At 34.6% G+C, this 23,378-nt stretch overlaps 1 protein-coding gene across 4 annotated transcripts in view; it reads left to right on the top strand.

Moving 5' to 3' along the window:
• Positions 1–23,378, top strand: part of Psme4 (proteasome activator subunit 4) — a 96,177-nt gene that overhangs the window by 35,176 nt on the left and 37,623 nt on the right. For all 4 annotated transcript variants that reach the window (XM_074049706.1, XM_020168581.2, XM_074049707.1 and 1 more), the window contains 13 exons: positions 2,065–2,157; positions 2,806–3,071; positions 6,056–6,242; positions 7,152–7,241; positions 8,481–8,545; positions 8,820–8,970; positions 11,447–11,545; positions 11,832–11,901; positions 12,415–12,482; positions 13,303–13,518; positions 14,207–14,364; positions 15,466–15,561; positions 22,744–22,799. In XM_074049706.1, the coding sequence (XP_073905807.1) occupies positions 2,065–2,157; positions 2,806–3,071; positions 6,056–6,242; positions 7,152–7,241; positions 8,481–8,545; positions 8,820–8,970; positions 11,447–11,545; positions 11,832–11,901; positions 12,415–12,482; positions 13,303–13,518; positions 14,207–14,364; positions 15,466–15,561; positions 22,744–22,799 (1,615 nt within the window). The remainder of the gene's footprint in view (positions 1–2,064; positions 2,158–2,805; positions 3,072–6,055; positions 6,243–7,151; positions 7,242–8,480; positions 8,546–8,819; positions 8,971–11,446; positions 11,546–11,831; positions 11,902–12,414; positions 12,483–13,302; positions 13,519–14,206; positions 14,365–15,465; positions 15,562–22,743; positions 22,800–23,378) is intronic.

Here is a 23,378-nt window from a genome sequence, read left to right as displayed (position 1 = left end):
ACATACAAAAATTCAAGTCCTTATTAGTAGGTTGGTTGGTCACTTGATTCCTGTATTTTTTTTCTTTCCTTTTTTTGTGGAGGGGTGATTGTTAGGGATTGGACCCAGAACCTTGTTCATGCTAAAAGATTCTTCAGTATTTTCTGATGTAGCATATTTGTGGTTATCAGATCCAGAGTGTAGACATAATCCTCCTAACCAATGAAGCTTAAAAATAGGATTGAGAATTCACTGGGCACTGGTGGCTCAAACCTGTAATTCTAGCTACTCAGGAGGATTGTGGTTTGAGGCTAGCCCAAACAAATAGTTTGAGAGACCCTATCTTGAAAATACGCAACACAATGCAGGCATAGTGGAGTGGTTGAAGTGGTAGTGCACCTACCTAGCAAGCGTAAGATTGAGTCCAAACCCCAATGCCGGCAACCGCCCCCCCACCCAAAATTATATATATGTTTCTAATAATAGGGTTGAGAGTATTGAGGGATTCAGTATTTCTAACATTTTACAGACCAGAACCAGACTCATAGTATAAGGATTTTTCCAAGGTAAGATTAGAACTTAGGGTTCTGCATATACTCAAAAGCTTTACCTATTCACTTTTAATGTTCACTTAAAACATTATACTAAACACAAAGCTTCTTAACATTTTTTTTCTTTTTTCTTTTTTCGGTTGAAGTGGAGTTTGATCACAGGGATTTTTGTTTGCTAGGCAGACACTCTCTCACTTGAGCCACGCCTCCAGCTCCCAGTATTTTCTTAGTGATGGAAGAAGTATGAAGGATTGATTTACTATTATTCTTGAAGGAAAGAAAAAAATAGAAGTTTAAATTTCAGAGTCATCTTTGAAATAGGAAAACAGTATTAGAGCAACTTTTTGATTTGCTATTAATAAATTATTTCTCTGGAAAAGATAGAATGATCGTTACAGATTTATAGCAAGAAATTCATGCTCCCCCTGCTTTGCCATTTCATTGATAAATAGAGGGAAGAATCTCATTTTTTCCTACTATGCAAAAGAGCAAAAACATTTCGAATGTCAACTACATTGACAGTAAGTTAAAACACATTTTCAGGAGGCTCATTGAATTGGATAGTGATCACTATAAACCTTGAGTTAATTTTGCTCTGCTTTCCCACACAGTTCTCACCGGCAGCTTCATTTTCTGATGTGAAAATAAAGTCAATAATGACAGTATTGTCAGAATTTTGAAAAATCTTTGAGACATTTTGCTATAGAATTCTTACGGTCTTTTTGAGTAGTTGGCCTGTTCTATCTTCTAGATTAAGAAACACATAGTTTTCATTTTAGCAGTTCCTACTATAATTTGACATGTTATCATCTGTACTGTTTTTGAAGAAGATCACCATGAGTTAGACAGGAGGTTTTAAGGCTATGTTGTAGTTTTTTTTATTAGCTATTTGATAGATAAAAGCTGGCTTTTTCCCCAATTTTTCTTCTAGGTTGTTTGCTTGTTTGTTTGTTTTGGCAGTAGATTAAGAAAATAAGAATATTTTTCTTTTGCATCAAAATGTGACCAAATATAACAAGTATGATCATTTTAAACATTTAGAGGTAATTATAAGATATCTGAATGTGTTTTTGTAAATCTTCCCTCTTCATTTCATGAGAAATGAGAAATTCACCTAATGATTGATTTTAAAGAATGCCTGGTATTCCTTAGATTACCACTCTTGGTTGTTTTCTTTTTCCCCCTTGGCAATACTGAGGCTTGAACTCAGGGCCTCATGCTTGCTAGGCAGGCGCTTTACATTTGAGCCACTCTGCCATCCAAAAATACGGTTACCCAATTTTCAGTTTTATAATTTCAATTTTTATAACTCTGGTTTAAGTAAGTTGCTCTTATTTTTAGTAAAATATTTTAAGTTGAGTTGCATGAAATTCATGGGGGAGTTGTTTTTGACTCCTATTAGAGGAAGAATTGATTTTTGTCAGTGTGATGAAGGGGAACCACGTTAGAAATCTGTATCGGGTTGTACCTATTGGCCCCCTCATTTTTATAGAATATTCTAAGTACTGACATTTTTGCACTTTTATCTGGACAGGGTGGACCAAGTAAGTTAGTGCAGAAACACTTAGCTGGCTTGTTTAACAGCATCACATCTTTTTACCATCCTTCAAATAATGGACGTTGGCTGGTGAGTATTTTCATTTTGCATTGTAGTGTTTGAAAGCTTAGAGATAATGGTTATATTTAACAGTTGCCTATTGTGTGATGTGTAATAATATTTTCTGTCCTTGGGGCCATAAGCAAGTGATTATACTTAAGTTACTGTGTTTGTAAGACATACAGAAATATATTAGGACAATACCATCTGATAACTAGTAGTGACAGAATGCCACAAAAACATAGGATCTTTTCAGTTTTTTCATGTCAACTGTTTTTGTTTTGTTTTATTTTGATTTCTTTTAATTGCTTGACTAAAATGGCTTTTCATATAATGGAAAATTTATGTGGTGCAAGAAACTCTTTTAAAACTAGAATTAAAGGCAAGGCCAGGTGGACTACTGCTATAATCCCAGTACTTGGGGGGCAGAGGCAAGAGAGTCACAGGGCTAGCTTGGGTGTATAGTGATATACCCTGTCTAAAGGAAAAAAAAAAGTTCCTGAAATTAAAAGTCATTTTTATTAATTGGCATAGTGTTTTATGTAGTTATGCTCTATAGGTTTTTGTATTTTGAGCTATTATTTTAAAAATCTTTTTTTTGAGTGGGTAGAGAGGAACCATGAATACCTATGTTGGAAAATTGAACCTATTTAGAACTTTTTGTTTCTTTGTCCCCAGAACAAGTTAATGAAACTACTTCAGCGGTTGCCAAACAGTGTTGTTAGAAGATTACATCGAGAAAGATACAAGAAGCCCTCTTGGTTAACTTCTGTGCCTGATAGCCATAAGCTTACTGATCAAGATGTTACAGACTTTGTACAATGCATTATTCAGCCTGTCCTCTTGGCTATGTTTAGCAAAACTGGTAGTCTAGAAGCAGCCCAGGCTCTGCAGAATCTTGCACTCATGAGACCTGAGCTAGTGATACCCCCTGTACTTGAAAGGTAAGTACAGCTTTACATGTTTGTGGAAGTATCAGCCATAGTTGGGTTGTTCTTGTCTGTTCCCTCTCCTGTTTTACTTTGTTCTCTTCTTCTCTGTGGCATTTGTTTAGCATGTTCTATGCTTACATCTTCCTGTTCATAGAATAGAACCAAGATATTTGAATTTAATTGGTAGCTTGGTAAAGGTTTATTGGAGAGAAAAAATTAAGTAAAATGTTTAGCATAAGTATTTTGGATTATTTACACATTTTAGTTCTTCAGATTTTTGCTTGTAAATTAAATATGTTTTCTCATCAAAATGTGTCACTAAATATTGATAATGTGAGAATCAGTGATATAGATGAAAATTTCACGGTCTTTATTCATGTTTTGTGTAATCTTAGGTGTAATGTTTTTATAATATGAATCTTATTACATTCATTTTTTTTTTTGTATGTTGAGCCAGTATTTATTTACAGTAGTCCTCTATTTGCCTAGTCACTGTCACAGTAGAGGCATAATTTGTGTCCTAGGAAAGAGACTTAATTTTTTTGTTTATGTTTGTTTGTTTGCTTTTGTTTTAAATGTTTTTGGCAGTACTCGGCTTGAACTCAGGGCCCCATGCTTGCTGAGTAGACACTCTGACACTTGAGCTACTCTTCCAGCCTGAGACTCAAATTTTGAGTATTAGATTATTTCAACTTTCTGTTATGCTTATTTTTTTTCACTACCTGAAGTTGAATTTTATAATTCCTCTCCAAATGCGCTTGTCAAAAATAGAAGGGAAGTATACTTTTTTAGAGCCCATCAGGATCTGGCAATGGAGTTCCGCTAGTGGTACTTGGTGGAATAACTCACTACAGCCTATTTTCTGACTCACTGTTGAGACAGGATAAGTATTAGTCACATTTATTGTAAAGACCTTGACCAAGATGAGGCTCTATTATCTGTGAATTTCAGTTCCACCTGCTGTCTCACCTTATCCTTTTACCATGAATATTCAAGTTTGGTCTAATTCTTCCCCAACCTTTTTTTTTTTTTTTTCTGTGTTGGGGATCCACCCTAGGACCTCACTCATGAAAGGCAGCACTTTACCACTGAGCCACATCTCAGCCCTATCCTCTCCTATTTTTGTGTGCATATTTTGGTACTTAAACCACTCCAATGTGTAGAATTAGGAAATGGAGTGGGAAAGGTTTTCCCCTCAACTCCCAGTGTTCTTTGCTACTTGGCCTCTATTGGGCAGTAGAAGCTAATAGTCAGTAGCAGTTCCCTTGATGCTCCTTGGGGAGGAGGGACCTCAGCTGTTTGCATAGCTAAAATTTTGAACTTCAGAGTGTTAAAATGTTCTCTATTTTTCCCTTTGTTTTTGTTTTTTTTTTCAGCTGGTTAATTTTGAATAGTAAGAATTTTTTATATAAGGAATAAAACTTATAAGTACAAATACATTTATCACATTTTCCAAGTCCTCAATATTTGGGCAAATATCAATATATTGGGTGATATTTTATGCTTAGCTAAGATGTCATTTTTTTTGAAGTTTTCTTTCTTTCCACTGTTTTTTTGTTTTCTTGTTTTAGTTAGCGATAGTATCTTGCTATGTAGTGCAAACAGCCTGAAACTCACTGTATATCCCAGGCTGGCCTCGAACTTCTTGTGATCATCTTGCCTCTCAGCCTCCCAAACTCCTGGATCACAGTTTTGTGCCACCACACCTGGCTTGAGACTTTAAATTGTAGTCTTGTGCTGTTTTGATGTGTCATGACTTTTTTTTTTTAAAGGTTTTCTTTTCTTTTTTATTTTATTGTAAACCAGGCACAAGGCAGGAGGAGCACTTGAGCCAGGAGTTGAGACCAACCTGGGCAACATAGTGAAACCCTGTCTTGGAAAAACAAAAACCAAAAAGCAAAACTGGATTAGTGACTCACACCTGTAATCTCAGCTACTCTGGAGGTGGAGATCTGGAGGATCACAGCTCAGGGCTGTGTAAAATGTTAGCAATATTCAATCTCAATAAGCCAGGTGTCTTGGTGTACTCCTGTGGTCCCAGCTACAGTAGGAGTCTGTCCATAGGCAGGTGGATCTGGATTGTGTTTTAACTGAAAAATAAAACAAAGGGCTGGGGGTGTGGCTCAAGTGGTAGAGTGGCCGGTCTCTCGAGGGGAAGCCCTAACATCCACCCTTATTTTTTGTTTGGTTATTTTGTTTTGGGTTCTTTTGAGACAGAGTCTCACTATGTGTAGCCCAGGCTCCCTTGAACACATGATCTTCCTGCTTCCACCTCCTGAGTGCTAGAATTACAGGTGTGCTCTACCAAGGCTGGCTTGATTATTTTTTTTAATCTTTAACTATAAATCCTTTTTCAGACTTATATAATGAAATTTCCCTTATTCACTTTTTCTGCATGAAGTAGATATAGGATAACTTTTTTTTCTCTGTAAAATAGAATCTGAGAAGTGAAATCAGTGAGTCAAAGAGTGACTTTTTTGTTCGTTTGTTTTTGGTGGTGGTGGTGGTGGTACTGGGGGTTGAACTCAGGACTCAGGGCCTCGTACTTGCTGGGCATGTTGCTCTACCACTTAGCTCTTAAATATTTCCTTGGTGGTTTTAACATGTTTTGAGTAATTGATTTAAAACAGAAGAAATTTCAGCATTTTAGTAAGATGGTTTTACCTATTACAGGATGAATGGGATATTTGTAACTTATTCCTGAATTGTAATAATTACTTAGCTGTTGTATTAGTAAGTTTAATGTGAATTGAAGTGATTGAGATAATGCAAAGCCTCGTTTTTCACCATGGAATTTATACTGAGAGGTGACAAGATGGTATGAGGTTGGAGAAACATGCAATATTCTGCTTATTTTTTCTTTATATGTGTAATTCTGTTAACGTTGACCTCAAATCTTCACTTCAAACGTTCTGCTGCCTATAGTCTTTTAAGTCGAAATGTAATTTATGAATTTAGGTTATTTAATGTTTTAAAATTCTGTTTTCAAATTGTAGAACATATCCTGCATTAGAGACTTTAACAGAACCTCACCAGCTCACAGCCACTTTAAGTTGTGTAATTGGAGTAGCCCGAAGTTTGGTGTCAGGGGGCAGATGGTTTCCTGAAGGTCCAACACACATGCTACCTCTATTGATGAGAGCATTGCCTGGGGTGGATCCAAATGACTTTAGTAAATGCATGGTGAGCATATCAAGTTTTTATTATGTAAATGGACATCTTTAGAATATAGTTCATTGTAAAACCTGTTAATGATAGCACAACATTATGTCTGTAAATGCCTGAATTTAGACTTGTGGATAATTAATTTATGTAATTTGCTGTAACCTGTGTATATTTAATTATATATTGATTTAAAGCTCATTATATATTTACCTTAAACAGTTATGTTAAAAATCACAGCTTGAGGTCACTTACTCTTCTCTTTATTTACATTTGTGACAAGGTAGTGTGATGAGATGTTGTGAGTTATAGAACCTAAGCATGGTGATTTATGTCTTAGGAAGCTGAAGGTAGGAGGATTGTAAGTTTGAGGCTAACGTGGGCTCCATAGGGAGACTCTGTCTCAAAAAACCAATCGACCAAACAAAACACCTCCAAAACATTGTCGGCTATAAAATGCCAACTCCTACTTATACACAGTCTTCTCCTAACTTAACCAGTTGGCTTATCTTGCTTTTTTCCTGTTTTTTTAGCTTTCTGCATTAGCTTTCTTTTCTTGGCATTTCTGGGGTTTGAACTCAGGGCTTCACACTTGCTAGCCAGGCAGTACTCTTACTGCTTGAGCCACTCCACCAGCCCATCATTTTCTGTTTATCCTTAGTTAATGCCGCATTTTTAGGTGGGAGGCAAAGTAATTTCTCAGTGTATAAACCTAATAAATAATGAAAATAAATTCAGTATAACTTCATTACTGAAGTAACATCTAGTAAATTGTTAGGCACCTTAACATGTTTGGTTGTTAGTGTAAAATATCCAGAAAGATTATTGTGGGGTTTCCCCCAAGATAGTTTATTTGGGTGTTTAGCTTATGGCATAATTGTATTGTAATAGAATTAAATAATGTTGAAAATTCTTTATATCTTTCCATAGATCACATTCCAGTTTATAGCAACATTTTCTACTCTGGTGCCTTTAGTAGATTGTTCATCTGTACTACAAGAAAGAAATGACCTCACAGAAGTAAGGATGCTTTCTGGTGGTTTAACTGAGTTCTAATTATTACTGTGTATGTATAGTAATATTTGTACAAAAACAACCTTGTGTAGGTTCTATACCATAAAATTACTCTTTTGTGACTAGAATGGTATAAATGAAATGTGAAGGCATCACTGATAAGATAGGTGGCATAGCATCCATCATAGGAATTGACTCAAAAGAAGCTATTTATTAATGGCTGCTAATCTGGAAATGAAGTTCAATTTTATGTCACATTTCATTGTTTTGTTGCATAGGTGACATTTTTTTTTGTCACTGTCTGTTAGAAAAAAAACTTTTCCAGGACATTGGCATCTAGCAGAGGGGTTTCCTTCATTACTGTGGTTCTTTTAGAAATGTTAAGAAGCACACTGTCGAGTGAAGTGTTACTAAACGGCAAATTATTTTAGTCTGTCCTTACAAATCTAAGGTGGCTGATAATCTTGCAGTTTATAAGGTGAAAATTGAATATCCCTAAACTAAAATCAGACCCTTTAACCACATAAATCAATATACCATTTTAATCTGGGAGGTAGAATGCTCCAAGCTCCTACCCAAATATCCTAGCAAGAAGATATTTTCCTACTGTAAAGACCCATCCAGGAATAAAATGGCCTGTGCAGCCCAAATAAGTGATTATATCATTGCCTCAAGAAGTTACTCTGGCAGAGATGTGGAGACTGATAAGCCTAAGATTTCATAGATTCCCAATGTAGATACTGCTGACATTTTGAGCCAGTTAATTCTTTGTTATAAAAGGCTGTCTGGTACATTGTAGTACAATGGAATGCTTAGCCTGTATTGAAGTGTCCCTAGTACCAGCCTGGTTTCCCTCACACAGTGCTGACAGCAAAAGTGTCTCATATTGTCAGATGTCCCCTGAGGTTAAAACTGACCCCTTCTGTTTTCTTTATTGTAAGCTTGACTTGTATTATTTACATATCAAGTAGTGCTACATGTTCTTTTCATAAATACCAGCAGTTTGGTAACTGAAATTGGTAATAAAGGTGGCAGCCCGACCTCTGACTTTGACCTGTGTAAATCATGTACTTTTTTTTGGTTCTGAGATCGAGTTATATGGTTATGGTGGTGTTTCTCACAGTGTCCAGTATAATAATTTATTATCAGAGCTATTTGGTAGGTCATAATTGAGTTTTATTAGTTCTCAGGGAAAAAAAAAATCAAAGCCTATTTATAATTTTTCTCCACTTTGGGATATTAAAGGTGGAAAGAGAACTTTGTTCGGCCACAGCTGAATTTGAGGATTTCGTGTTACAGTTTATGGACAGGTAAGCTGATAGCCCAGACCTATCCTGTTTTGATAGTCAAGAAAATGATTGTCCTGTCCTAGAAACCTTAGTTTCTTTCTGTATTATATCCTTTATTTAGCACACAAGGGTGGTTACTTGCGAAGTTAAAAAAGACAATTGTTTTGTGAGCCATGTACAAATTAAGTAGCTATTATTTGAATAGTCATGACAATTGAGACTTGTTTAATCATCATCAAAAATATTTTTAACCCGTTTTTAGTTGCTAAAATTATACATTGTTTGGATTATTTAGATGCTTCGGACTTATAGAAAGTAGCACATTGGAACAAACAAGAGAAGAGACAGAAACTGAGAAAATGACTCACTTGGAGAGTTTGGTTGAATTAGGTCTGTCTTCTACATTTAGTACAATCCTCACACAATGTTCCAAAGAAATATTTATGGTAAGAGAGAATTGCTGTAATAATTAACCTTCAGTCTTTTGTTTCATTTGACTTTACACAGTTGACCTTCAAGTACTTTACATGTGTTTGTCATGCCAGTTCACCCTTTCTATCCATACTGAAGTTTAAAAACATGTACAGGGTTGGAGGTATGGCTCAAGTGGCCAATATGTGCCTCACAGTGTAAAACCCTGAGTTCAATCCCCAGTATCTCCAGAAAAAAAATTTGTACAGTTGGCCCTCATAATTCCCAAATCCCATATTTGCAGATGTACTGTCTTGATGTTGTTCTTTTTCTTTTTTGGTGGGACTGGAGTTTGAACTCAGGGCTTAATGCTTGTGAAGCAGGTGTTATACTGTTGGAGCCCAAACCTCCAGGCCCATTTTGTTCTGGTTGTTTTGTTCATTCTTCTTTTTGAAGCACTGGAGTTTGAACTCAGGAACTGACCTGCAAGGCAGGGACTTTTGCAGCTTGAGCCACTCCACTAGCTGTTCTGGTTATTCTGGAGATGGGGTCTCAAGAACTATTTGCCCGGACTGGCCTCAAACCAAGATCGATCCAGGCAGCTAAGGTCACAGGTGTGAGCCACCAGCACTGGGCTGATTTCTGTTCTTTTGTGAGAGAATCTAATGATGTAACACAGGGCAGCCTCAAACTCAGACTTCTCCTGCCTTAACCTACTGAGTGCAGGGATTACACCAAACTCAGGGCCTATACCTTGAGATACTCCACCAGCCCTTTTTTGTAATGGGTGTTTATAAGATAGGGTCTCACTGTTTGCCCATGCTGGCTTCCAACTGCAATCCTCCTGATCTCTGCCTCTTAAATTCATACTTTTGTGAGGATTTGTAGAGTGGCAGAAATGTGAATTAATTGGCGCGCACATTCCCAGCTCAGGTCAAACAGGGCCACACACTCTGCCTTCTTGTTTCAGTTCTAAAATATACTATAAGTGAGCGATTAAGTGCAACATTTTTTGAAAGCTTTTCTTTGATAATTTTCCTGTTTAAACATGTTTAAAATGACCTCCAAGAAATTAATGCTTAAGTGAAATCTATTGTTCCTAAGCATAAGAGAATTGGATTGTGCCTAATGGAAAAAATATGAGTGTTGGGTAAGCTTCAGCAGGTGTGGGTTATATTGCTGTTAAATGAGCTCAATATTAATGAATTAATAAGTTTAAATAAATGTCTGCAAATAGAGACACACTTAAAACAGAATTATATATTGATGAATTGATAAAAAAAAATGTGACTAGTGGCTCACAACAACCTAATCTTACATTTCCCTTAGGAGCAGTATATTAGTATTTGCTAGTTCAGCATTCACAGCAGTATTATAAAATGTTAATACCATGAATAATAAGAAATGACTGGGTGGTTTTTTTGTTGTTGTTGTTGTTACTGTCATTTTCATCAATACTGGAGGTTGAACTCATGACCTCCCAATTGCTAGGCAAGCACTCTACCCTTTGAACTACACCCCCAGCCTTAGGCTGTATTTTTTATTTTTTATTTGTCTTTTTCTCAAGACAGAGTCTCACTATGTAGCCCAGGCTGAACTAGAACTTGCAATTCTCCCGAGTGTTGGAATTATAGGCCTCCTGCCACCATGCCTTGTGTTGACTGTATTCTTTAAATTCACAGTTAAACATAATTACTTGGGAGGGAAGCCTTTTTTTTATGCCATCACATAACAGAAATTAAATTCTCAACATAAAAGTCTGGCTCTGTGATAGATTTAGAAAGAGTTGTCCTCATAAGGCATCTAATAAACATCTGCTGATTTGATACTGGTTGATACCTGTATGTGCATTGTGGGTTTAAGACTACTCTGTATTCCATTTCTGTTTTTTCTTTTTTCATCTGAGGTTTTCACTGTTTAACATGTTCATCCTGGTTAAAAGCTAAATTGCTTTACATCTACATGAAATTAGATGTTACTAAGATTATGTTAGTTTAAAGAAATGAACATGAATCATCTCTTATTTAACTGAAAAGAGTTGCTTAGAGTTTTCAGCATTGTTAATCTAAGTTCAGAACTCCCTCCCTCCCACATCTTTTGCATGTAAGTTAAAATTCTGTGACATGATTGTAAAATTAAATAGACTGCTTCAGGTCTTTCAGAATAGGAGCTGATATTTATAGTTGATATTTGTCAGAATGACAGATTGTAGGAATTAGATATTCTAAAAAAAATCCATGTTATGGATTAACCATCTAGATATTAAATTATTTCTATCATCTGTAATTTTGTGTATAGGGTTTTTGTAGCAAGTAAAACCTTGCATCTCAAATGTTTTATCCAAGTTAGGATCATCTGCAAAGACTGGTCTTACAAAATTAGATGGTTAAAACTTTTCTACTTGGTGATTTTTGGTATAGTTTGAGTATATTTGTGTCATTTTCTTTTATTCCACACACAAAAGATGTTTAATTTTCTAAATACTGATTTCTTTCATTTCTTACACAACAGGTAGCCCTTCAGAAGGTTTTTAATTTTTCTATTTCACACATATTTGAAACAAGAGTAGCAGGGCGCATGGTGGCAGACATGTGCCGTGCTGCTGTGAAGGTGAGTTTATTTATTTATTTTTGAGATAAGGTCTCACTGTGTAACTCAGGCTGACCTCTTTAACTCTCTATCATTTTGCTAGGCTTCCATAGTGCTAGGAGTTGAGTTTTTTGAACTTATGAATTAATGTCTTAACAACCAACAAATTTACGCTTGCGAGACTTCAATATACATTCTTGTTCAGTATCTGAAAACTTACTTGCCACTAAAAGTAGTGCTAGTATATATTTTGTAACTGTTAAATATTTACCTTTCAGAACACTCATTTATACAAATATCTTTTCAGTGCTGCCCAGAAGAATCTTTGAAACTATTTGTTCCTCATTGCTGCAGTGTTATAACTCAGCTTACAACGAGTAAGTCATAAATAAACTCATTATTCTGTCTTTACAATTTTAGATAAAGTTTTTTTTTCTTTGCCTCTATTAGTGTTGATTTTTGTTTGTTTGTTTTGGTGGTACTGGGTTTTGAACTCAGGGCCTCATGCTTGTTGTGCAGTAATTTAATTTTGTATTTGGGAAGGAATTGCCCATCCATCACCCAGGTTGGCAGGTAGTTTAGAAAATTGTAATATATAATATTTTATATATTAATATAAATTTATATAATATTTTCATGCAACAGCTAGCAGAGGTTACTTTAAAAACTATCAGTTATTTTTTGAGTTGCTTGAGGTGTAGTAGTCTTGGTCATTATGTTTATTTTCTCAAAATTGAGTTTATTTACACATCCTTTCAGAATTAATTCACCTTCATGAAGAAGAAATAAGTCCCATGAAAGTGATTTTATGGACTATTAGTAGTATTAAACAGAGATATTTTTAAATGATGCATACATTTTTTTCTCTGATACGATTTTGCCATGTTTAGATGATGATGTACTGAATGAAGAAGAGCTGGACAAGGAGTTATTATGGAATCTTCAACTTTTGTCTGAGGTATTGTAAATCTTTGGAAGAAAATAATACTATGAAAATATTAACTTGGGTTTGGTATTTAGCCCTTTTTGACAAATTGATTTCTAAGCATACGAAAAATTCAAATTATGGGAATTTCTCAACCTATAGCTTCAGAAAGTCCAAATATTGCATATTCTCTTATTGTCAAAGAAGTCTAGAAATTATTTATTGCAGCATCATATTCAATTTAGTTTTTGCTGATTAATTCTAATATGAGTAGCTCATTGATTGGGAAATTTGTCAGATTTGGGAGTCTTTTTTTCTTTTCTCTTTTTTTTGCTGCCCTGGGGTTTGAACTCAGGGCCTTGTACTTCTTAGGCACCCTTAGTCCTAGGAATACTTTTCTTTTGTATTAAAAATTTGCCCATCAATCAAACTTCAATTTCTTTCTTTCTTTTTTTTTTTTTTTTTTTATTGCACTGGGGTTTGAAATCAGGGCCTCAGGGCTTGCTAGGCAGGCACTCTTACTGCTTGAGCCACTTCACTGCTCCCAAACTTCAGTTTCTATTATGAGAATTTAATTTAAGCAAGTAAAATGTGTCTCTTTAAGGAGATAGACCCTTTGGAAAGGGATTTTACTTTGGAATGTGAGAGCCTAAGGTCAGAAAATGAAAATGTTTTCATTTTTTAAAAAGAATTACTAGTACGTAGTTAAAATGACAATTCTAAAATGAATTTTAAAAACAAATTTTAGACGAGTTTAGTGGCCAAACATTGAACTTTGCATTATGATTCTTGATCTTTTGACCAAAATATGTTCAGCTGGTTTTGTTGGGGTTTTTTTTGCTTCTCTTTTTAGATTACTCGAGTGGATGGGAAGAAGTTGCTTCTTTATAGGGAGCAGCTTGTAAAGATTCTCCAAAGAAGTCTACATTTAACCTGTAAGCAGGGTTACACTCTATCTTGTAACCTTTTGCATCATCTTCTTCGTTCTACTACACTTATCTACCCTACAGAATACTGCAGTGTTCCAGGTGGCTTTGACAAGCCTCCTTCTGAATACTTCCCAATCAAGGCAAGCATTTTCAGTAATTTAGGATTTAAGAATATATTGGGTTCTTTTTCTAAGTAATTCACAATATTTTTTTTCTTGTGTGTAAAAATGTTCCCATTTTTAAAAAGTTGTTAAAACTCTTATTGGAATGTATTAATCTTGTGCGGTCTGTGTGGAGTTGAAACTTCCTTCCTTCCTCCCTCCCTCCTTCCCTCCCTTCCTCCCTCCTTCCCTCCCTTCCTTCCTTCTTCCCACCCTCCCTCCTTCCTTCCCTTCCTGCTTCCTTCTCTCCTTCCCTCCTTCTCTCCTTCCCTTTTCTTTCCCTTTTACTCCCTCCATCCCTCCCTTCCTTTCTTTCCTTCTTCCTTCCCTCCCTTCCCCTCCCTTCCCCTCCCTATGCCACCACTTTTCTTCTCTATTTATATATGAAACAACTTGGCATGCCGTATCTCACCTCCATAGTTCCATGTAATTTTATTACTAAGCTAGCTACCCTTATAAACTTATTTCCTCTCTTACATTCATATGAAGTGGCTCTTTAGAGAGACTTTTTTTTAGGAGTGATAAGGAAGAGGTAATATATTTTCATGATATTCTTGCATATTATTTGCTTAGTTTAGGGTTATTTCCCTTAAAGTCTTTTATATTTTATGTATGTATATTTCTTTGATCTTCCCACTTGCTGAACAAAAGCTTCTGTTTTTTTTAGGACTGGGGTAAACCTGGAGACTTGTGGAATCTGGGAATCCAGTGGCATGTTCCCTCTTCAGAGGAAGTATCCTTTGCCTTTTATCTGTTGGACTCTTTTCTTCAGCCTGAGCTCATCAAACTCCAGCGTTGTGGGGATGGAGAACTTGAAATGTCTAGGTTAGTTTTCTTTTATAATCAAATTGTATTTTTCAATTGCCAACTAAAAAACATCTCTCTCATCTCTGACATGTCCAATTTCAGTGTGTGTTTTGAAAATCTATCTCAAATGTATTTAGAAAACAATTTAATATTGTACAACAGAAAAATTTAACAGCATTTAAACATTTTTAAAATAGAAAAACTCTAGTTTTTTCTAGTTTCTAGTAGAAACTGTTTTCTACTTAGCATTTCACTTGTTTCTTTTGGAAAGTATTATAGGTATGTCCCCTTTGAAAGGAAATGCCTATTTTCCTGTATTGAACTGAAAATCTCTGAGATTTTTTTTTATGTGGGTATTTAACAAGAAACAATTACTTTTGAGCCAGGTGCTGGTGGCTCATGCCTATAATCATAGCTACTCAGGTGGCAGAGATCAGAAAGATCGTGGTTTGAAGCCTGCCTGGGCAAATAGTTCAAAAGACTCTTATCTTGGGGGGAAAAAAAATCATTACAAAAAAAGGGTGGTGGAGTGTCTCAAGGTGTAGGCCCTGAGTTCAAACATCAGTACCATAAAAAAAAGAAAATTACTTTTGAGAGACCTTTAGACTTTTATAGTTTGAATCTTTGGAAGTTCCTAAAATAAGAAGAAAATTAGTATATATCAAACACCAGGAATCTTATTCAATAGTAGTGGGCTTGGAGGAAGAAGTCTGATTGTCTAATGTTGACTATGGTAGTACACTGTACTGCTTTGGGAAGCAAATGTTTATCCAGGTCCATTTTCAAAATATGAATTAAGGTAAATTTATAGTACTATTTCCCATTCTTGTTAGTGGCAGCAATATTTAGTAAAAAGATAAGAAGAATTGTTTCACAAAAGGCAGTTGTGATTATTTAAATTATTTGCTTAAATGCAAATAGGTCTAGTATTAGTAATAAATATGTTTAATTATCCTACACTATTAAGTTAATAAACTGAAGATATTTGCTACTTCCTTCATTCAGTTTTGTATATCCACACTTGAACAAGGTTTTGTACTTTACCCTGTACTCTAGAAGTCCTGTTAAGTAGCAATTAGGACTCTTATAAAATATGACAAAATCTTTTATCTTGTTTAGAGATGATATTCTACAGAGTCTGACTATAGTGCACAACTGTTTAATTGGCTCAGGGAACCTCCTACCTCCGTTGAAAGGCGAAGCAGTTACTAACTTGTAAGTAAAAATAACTATTTTACATATTTTACTGTTTTTGCCATTTGGCATACATTTTAAGTTAGTCACTTAATGGGGTACTGGTTTTGTTACTGCTCTTGTTTTTGTATCACTTTTATCTTTTTTATTTGTAATTGTTAGTACAAAATTACTGAAGGCACAATTTGGGTCTGTACACTTCTTAAAGGCTTTATTCATATTTTCATATGGTACCAAGATATAATACTTTAGATATGAATAAATTTGAAAATATCAGCTTAGAGACATTAAGTTTATCTGCTAATTTAAAATAAGTAATTTTTTAAAAACAAACAAAAAACAAAATCTTTCCTTTGCCTTCTTTCCTTTGTCAACATTGTTAGAATTTTGTAGGAGGAAAAAAAAGTGGAGTGTTTTTTAGTAAAAATTTCTTCAGTGTTACTCAATATGATTTTGAACTTCTTATATCTATAAAGATGATTTTATGATTTTAATTGCTTTTCAGCATATTATTTGGAATGAATATCTTTATTCCATTGTTAGTGCTACCACCTAAGCTGAAAAAAAGAGTTACAGTGAAATCAGCAGTATTAATAACTTTTGCTTAATTATTTAGTAGACCGATGCTAGTTTCAGTAGTCTTAAGATTTTTTTTTTTTTCAAGTCTCATTACTGGATCAAGGTAATGAAAATCAAATAAAAATGAATAGATAATCTCATCTACCCCTTCAAAAAACACAAAGGGAAGAATTTTTTGCTGATTTTGCAATGACAACAAAAAAGCTTCTAGTGGTGGTTTAAAATTGTGGCTTGCTTGTCTTTTCCTTATTTTGTGTAGCTGTTGTTTGGGGTTGTACTTTGCCATAATTCTCACTTATTCAACTATAAACTGTTTCTAGAAGGAAAAGTAGAGTCATTTTTAGGCAATGGAAATCTGTTTTAAGATTGTCTAGGAATTTGCTGAATTCTTCCGAAAGAGTTGATAGTTTAGGATCCAAGAGCAATTTTACCAGAAGTTCATTCTGTTATGAGAGATTGATTTTAAACACCATTTTAAAGTGAGAGGCCTTGAGGTTTTAAAATTTTTTTCACAATGGTTTTAACTGTTTATAAGAACTTAATCATTTAATGGCATGCAAAAAGCTATTTCCTACTTCACAAAGTTAGCTTATATGTAAACAGAGTTATACTTGAAAGTGCTGACTGAGAGAATAGTGGTCATTTAATCCAAATGTTTTTCTGAATAAAAGCACAGAAAATTTGCTTGAAAATTTTTAGTGTTAGGCGGGGTGCCATGCAGTGGCTCCTTTAGGTACTCATTAGTGGGAGGTCAGGGTGATCCTGGTTACAGGCCAGTAGGAGCAGAAAGTTAGTGAGATCCCTATCAACCAGTAAGTCAGGCATGGTGGTGCTTGCCTCTCATCTCAGTAACGCACAAGGTATAGGTAGGAGGATTTTGACCTGAGGCCAGCCCTGGGCAAAAACACAAGACCCTATCTGAAAAATAATTGAAGCCAAAAAGGGATAGGGGTTATGGCTCAAATGGTAGAGTGCCTACGTAGGTGGGAGACTCCAAGTTCAAATTTCAGTACTGCTAAAAAAGCTAAGACTTTTAAATATTGAATGATCATTAGGATGCAGTGGTAAAAGGTCAGCTAAGAGGGTTACTTGTTTCCTGTGCAGTTCATATCAGCATGTAGTCTACTTATGTCATGTGCACTATAATGATTGAAGCAAATCTTTATCTTTTGAACTAAATAGTCACCATAATGAAAGCTCTTTATAAGCCAGATACAGTACTGTACACCAATAATCCTAGTACCCGAGAGGCTGAGGCAGGAGGATCACAATGTTTGAGGCTAGCCAGCCTAGGCTGTATATATAAGGAGACTCTTTCTCACACACACTTCCCCCCTCACTTCCCCCTCTACAAAAAAAAAAAAAAAAAAACAATTTCCTTAGTTTGGGTTATTATAAAGCCAATTCATTTTTTCTGTAATGAGGGTGAGTATATCATAAATTTTGAAAGCGATATACTCTATAGTACTATACATTGTAAGCTCTAAAATTGTTACTGTCACAGGGTTTCTCAGAAAAAATGGAAGGAAAGATAAATTTAGACTAGACTGAAAAGTTTTGTTTTAGAATTTTTACATTTAGAGTGAAAATCTAAATGCATTTAAGAATAAAAATATAAAATGTTTCCTAAACTTTAATTTTTAAAAAACCATTGAATAATATGTATGTTTTAGGGTTCTTTGTAGTTACATGTATCTATGTAGGATAATAGTTACATAATACAGAATTAAAAAGAGAGCACATCTTCCTTTTACTTTTAAATAGTTCTTAACAGAATCCTTTCCAGCTTATAATTTGTATCACCTTTATCTGAAAATTTATTTTGACAAAGTAACTTTTTATATTTATTTCCTATGTGTTGCATTGTGAGTTTCTTTTTACAGAACGTAAATTAATTTTCACCAAACTGTCATAAACTAATAAAATCGATTTTTAAAATGCTTATTCTCATATAGTTTCATAGTTGTCAAAATCTAAATCTAAATTGATTTGTAAAATAAACAATAAAATAATTTAAATGGTTCCCCTGTTCTGTGACGTGGAGTCACATTCCTAATGTGAAAAAAGAATTATCTATAGGATAATTCCCATAGATTATCAGCAAGTTAAAACTGGTAGGGAAAAAGAAAAGACTGACTTAGTGTATTAGTTATCTGTAGGAAATGGAAGGAAATGTACTTATGGGAGAGATAAGGATGCATAATTTTGATGAGCACTTTGTATAATGCTTAAAATGCCTGAGGAAATACCTCTTGTTAATGACAGTTTGGTTGTGGAATTATGAAGCATTCTTATGAGACATTCATGGTGGGAAACACAAGTCTTTATCATGTAGATAGATGCTCTAGCTTCTGTAATTATTTTCCATCAGATTACTCAGTGTTAGATTTGCTCTTTCTATGTATTGGTAGTATAATAATTGTTTCCTAGAACATTGTGATGAAAACCTAGAAGTTGAGTTTATTTCTGAGTTTTCCTATAAGAAATCTAACTTGATTTCTAACAGAGTATATGTGATGGTCTTTATCTCATTGTTAGGGAAATGGCTTCAAGATGTGAAAACATATTTTCTGTGCAATATGATTAGAGATTGACAAAATACAAAAAGGTAAATCCTAAGTATAAAAGTGAATGATCTACCTATTAGGCCTTAAGCAATGTAGAGCTATGAAATACTTGTACTTAATAGACTATAAACTTCCGTTTCAAAGCACAAGTATAATAAGGTCCTTTAGGGTATAAATAGTTTAGTTGACTTTAAACAATTTGAATTTTTAACAGTTTTGTCAGATACCACAGGTTGTTGAATGAATCTTAAAATGGAATCTCCCTATTTTGCTATGGGGACCATTAGTTAATGTTTAAGAGAGATCTTAGAGCTATCATTAGTATTCATAGTTCTACCTCTGCAGATGTGGAAATTGGATTATGTCTTTCAAGGGTCACACAGGAATTTTGGACATTTGCCTTTAATCTTGAAATCCTCAATTTCTGCTTTTTCAGTCCACTGTTCTTTACAATCTTTTAGGTCTAACCAGCTATCACAGAATGCAAAAAACTAACATCTAAAAAACAGGGTTACTCAAGGTAGAGCAGTCACCATTTTTTATTTCAAAATACTTCTTTGTGCCCTTTCCCTCTGATCTGTTAAATCATTCTTAGTTAAATCATTCTTAGGATCTCAACTTTACTAACTTTTCACTCAAAAAAATTCTTACTTAAGGTCTAAGAGTGAGACCATTTCGTAGAATATGTGAAAGGATGTGTTGCGTATGCAATGAGGGGCAGGGCTAGCTAACCTCTCTTGGCACCTCCAGGAAACTACCCAGCTCTGCTGGGGAAGCTGCACACAGAAAAAGGAAACAGTTACTACTCCACGGTGAGTAACCCTGTTTTCTCCTTATTTCACCTTCTGACTGTTTTCATTGATTTTTAAAAGCTTTGTGTGTCAGACATGCAGTATGTAAAATTTCTTTGTGAACCCTTTGTTCACATGGTAGATGAACAGCCAGCTTTTCACTGTGTTTACAGCTATTGTTGACGTGTAGAATTGAATTGGCTAGTAGAACACAGAAATAGGCCAACTGTCTCTTAAGAAACACTTGTACTTTAAAGGGAATAGAGGGTTATTAGTAGCCTGATTTTATGTCTTTTATGTTTGCTTTTATTTAGGGGAATATTGGGAAGTACAGGATGTCCTTTCCCTTATACACAGGAAGAATTTTATATTGTTTGTACCTGTTTTGTGATACTTCACCTAGTCTTCATTTGCGTATTTGGATTGCTTATTTTGCTGTTATGTTATTAGTCATTTCTTCCCTTTTTTTTTTTTTAACCATCCTCTCTTTTTCACTTGTGGTTATTTTCAGTTCTACTCAAAATCTAAAGATTGCCATCTAGTGGTACAAATAACATAGTAGTAGGAAATTCATAGGTCTTTTTAGTGACACATACATTCTGTTATAAATTAGGTGGCTTGGTACTATCTAATGACTTTGTAGCTGAAATTATTTACAATATGTTGTGTTAGAATTGTTTTTCAGAATTGTGTTTAGTTCTTGGGTCTAATGATGTTAGATTGTAAAATGAATGAATTAATGAGTAGGGTGAATTTCCATAAGGGAGGGGGAATGATGGTATTTGATTTAAATTATAGATATTGCTACTATACCTTTTAATCCGAACATAAGTCTGTAGGTGTTGATAGCACTTTTAAGTCCATTCAGCTAAGATTATGTAGGTAGCAAAAAGTTAGAAGAGCAGTTTTACGTATCAGTGAGTATAGCTTTGACATATGTAGACCTACATAGTAGCTACAGAGAGATATACTCCTCATGCAGAGATTTCTTTTAGAAAATCACTTGCCTAAAAATCAGAAGAGCCATGCCTGTTGGTACATGCTTGTAATCCCAGCACTTGGGAGGCAGAGGCAAGGAGAATCAAGAGTTAGAAATAAGCCTGGGTTAACTAACAGAGACTCTATCTCAAAAAAACCAAAAAGAAAAGAAATCAGAAGAAATATTTAGTGTAATTACCTATTTATACTTTAGTGTATGCCAACTCAGTTGGATTGTAATTATATCGTGATAGTTACGAAAGCACCAAATTAAAGCTGACAAAAGAAAATTGTGGATAACAAAATTAAAGGTGAAGAATATATCCAACCAGATACCGTGTGTGTGTGTGTGTGTGTGTGTATAGGTATATATGGAAAATCCATTTTAATCCAGGTTTTAAAAGTAGAATAAAAGGATAAACCATTTTATTTAAACACATTAGTTAATACTTTAAACTCCTATATAGACTAACATGTTTTCAAATAGTCAGCTAAATAATAATCTTCAAATGTTCTGATAAGAAAATAGTTCATAGTGATCAGGCCTCTTAGGATTATGATTGGTGTTGCTAGAGCCAGAAATGTATGTAACAAAACCACTTTAGATTATCAAGTGATAGTGTTATTTGATACAGTAAAAGTTGTGGAAAATAGCTTTCTGTAGAGACTGCTTCTTACTCTTATGTGTAAGAGTAGTGTGACTACTTGACTTGTGCTTGATTAGATATTAAGTAGTACTAGGTATGGACTGGGTAAAGTGCAGTTGCATTTGTACTTTAGAAGACTAGGAGTTTGTAGCAGCAGTGAGAGACAACTGTTCCACATGACACAGCTCGTGACAAGCACTTCCCTGTCCTGAAGCAGAGGCAGTGGTAACCCCCTTTTGGGCTTTATCCTTGCACTTCATTGAGCAGAAACCTTTGTTCTTGATGGTAAAATCTAATCTCAATAGAAACTTAAATTCATTGTGAAGGAGTCTGATTTTTTACTGACTAGATTTTATATACATACGTACTCTTGATCCTACACAAATTTGCAGTACGTTCAAGTTTGCAAGCTATTGCCACAGGATGAAGCTTTATAACATGAAAGCAAAATTTTAAGGAAAGTCTCAGGCTGGTAATGTAGCTCAGTGGTTGAGTGTTTGCCTAGCATGCACCAGGCCCTGGGTTTGATCCCCAGTGCCATCACCGCCCCCCTCCCAATTAAGCTTCTGAAAAACAAATTCACATTTTATACTAGAAAATATTAGTGAGACTTAAATTAGTGAAAAAGAAGCCATTGCTTGTTTATCATCTGTAGGCTTGATTATGAAATTTGAAAAGATACCGTTGCTTTGGTAAGCACTGCTGGATTATGATGAGGGACACTTACAGCTGAGTACCTATTATTTAGCTACATTTCAGAATTTATAACTGTCAGATATTAAGATAAAGAGCCCATTTAGCTCAACTACTTTTGGGGATATGTTGGGACATGTTGATTTAAAAATAATATGTTCTTCATTATAAGTGCTGTGTAGCTCATTAGTGATTAATGGATTATACTCTGTTTATTAATTATCCTGTATTGAATCTGCTTACCCTATGTTTCCTCGGCATTTGTGCCTATGCTCTTCCTCTTAGAAAGTATCTTCTCTTGGTATAAAAACTGCTATTGGGTCATATATAATATTTGAAGTGTGCTTTTTATTATATTTCAGATATATAGATTCTTATTTATGATTTTAGCTGGGTCTGGTTGTGGTAACGTATTTCTCTGTGGCAGATTTTTAATTAGGAAATACAATTTTTTACCTGTGAATTTCTTCAAAAGGAGTGACATTTTACTATAAACATATTAGGAAGAGATCCATTTTGCTGGTTTAAAGATAAAGGGTATTGATTATCTAGAAGCTGGTCTGCTATATATATTTTAATAAAATTTGACTGAGTTTAACCATAATTATACAGTTATGAAGTTTAATTTTCTATGTATGAATGTATAAATGTTTATCATTGGGCTTAAGCTTTTACATTTGAATATTCAATTATCAATATTATGTTCTGATGGGAGGTGCATTTTTCCCCCGAAGACAATAAGTTAACATGTTCGTTAAGTAATTTGGTTCTTACTGAAACAGATAGCATTAATCTTGAGAAATATGAAGAATTGAAGTATTGAAGATACTGTTTGCTGAAAAAGCATTATCTTTTTTTAAAAATTTGAACATTCTAGCAATGAGACTTTTCCCTTCAATTTTCATATTGGTATTATTGATAAATGCAAGCACTCTTGTTTTTATACAGGGTACCAAGTATGGTGTCCTTGGAGGAAACAAAGTTGTATACTGGACTTGAATATGGTATGTGAATCCTAATCTGAGTAAATCTGAGTGGGCTACTTTTAATATAATTCCATAAGAATTAAAGTGGAATACTTTTGTAATTGTGAATTTCGTAGACTCTGAGCTAAAAATCAATCAGTTACATAATAATCTTTTTTGCTGTTTCTGGAGAAACTAGAAAATTGTCATATAATGAATATAGCTAGTAAGAGGTAGCAATTGGGTTAGGAAATTTGAACACTTTCTATGTGCACAAGAAATCTGCACTATACCATAATGTTCATTTGTGTTTATAGCCTTTCAGGACTGATATACTTGATATTCATATTGTAACCCTTATATTCTAGTGATGTTTGTGTCTTTCTAACACAGTGATTCAAATTTTATTTCATTCATTTATTTTTGGGTTTTGAACTCAAGAGTCTCACATTTACTAGGCAGGTGTTCTACCACTTGAGCCACTCCGAGTACCAACCCTTTTGGGCGTTTTTTTTGAGATAGGGTCTCACAAACTATTTTCCCAGTGCTTGCTGGCTTTGAATCTTGATCTTCCTGATATCTGCCTCCTGGGTAGCTAAGATTATAGGAGACAGCCAT

Source organism: Castor canadensis, chromosome 12, assembly GCF_047511655.1.
Source record: "Castor canadensis chromosome 12, mCasCan1.hap1v2, whole genome shotgun sequence".
Taxonomy (NCBI): domain Eukaryota; kingdom Metazoa; phylum Chordata; class Mammalia; order Rodentia; family Castoridae; genus Castor; species Castor canadensis.
Note: the sequence above shows the minus strand (reverse complement) of the source record. Positions and strands in the feature narration are given on the sequence as shown.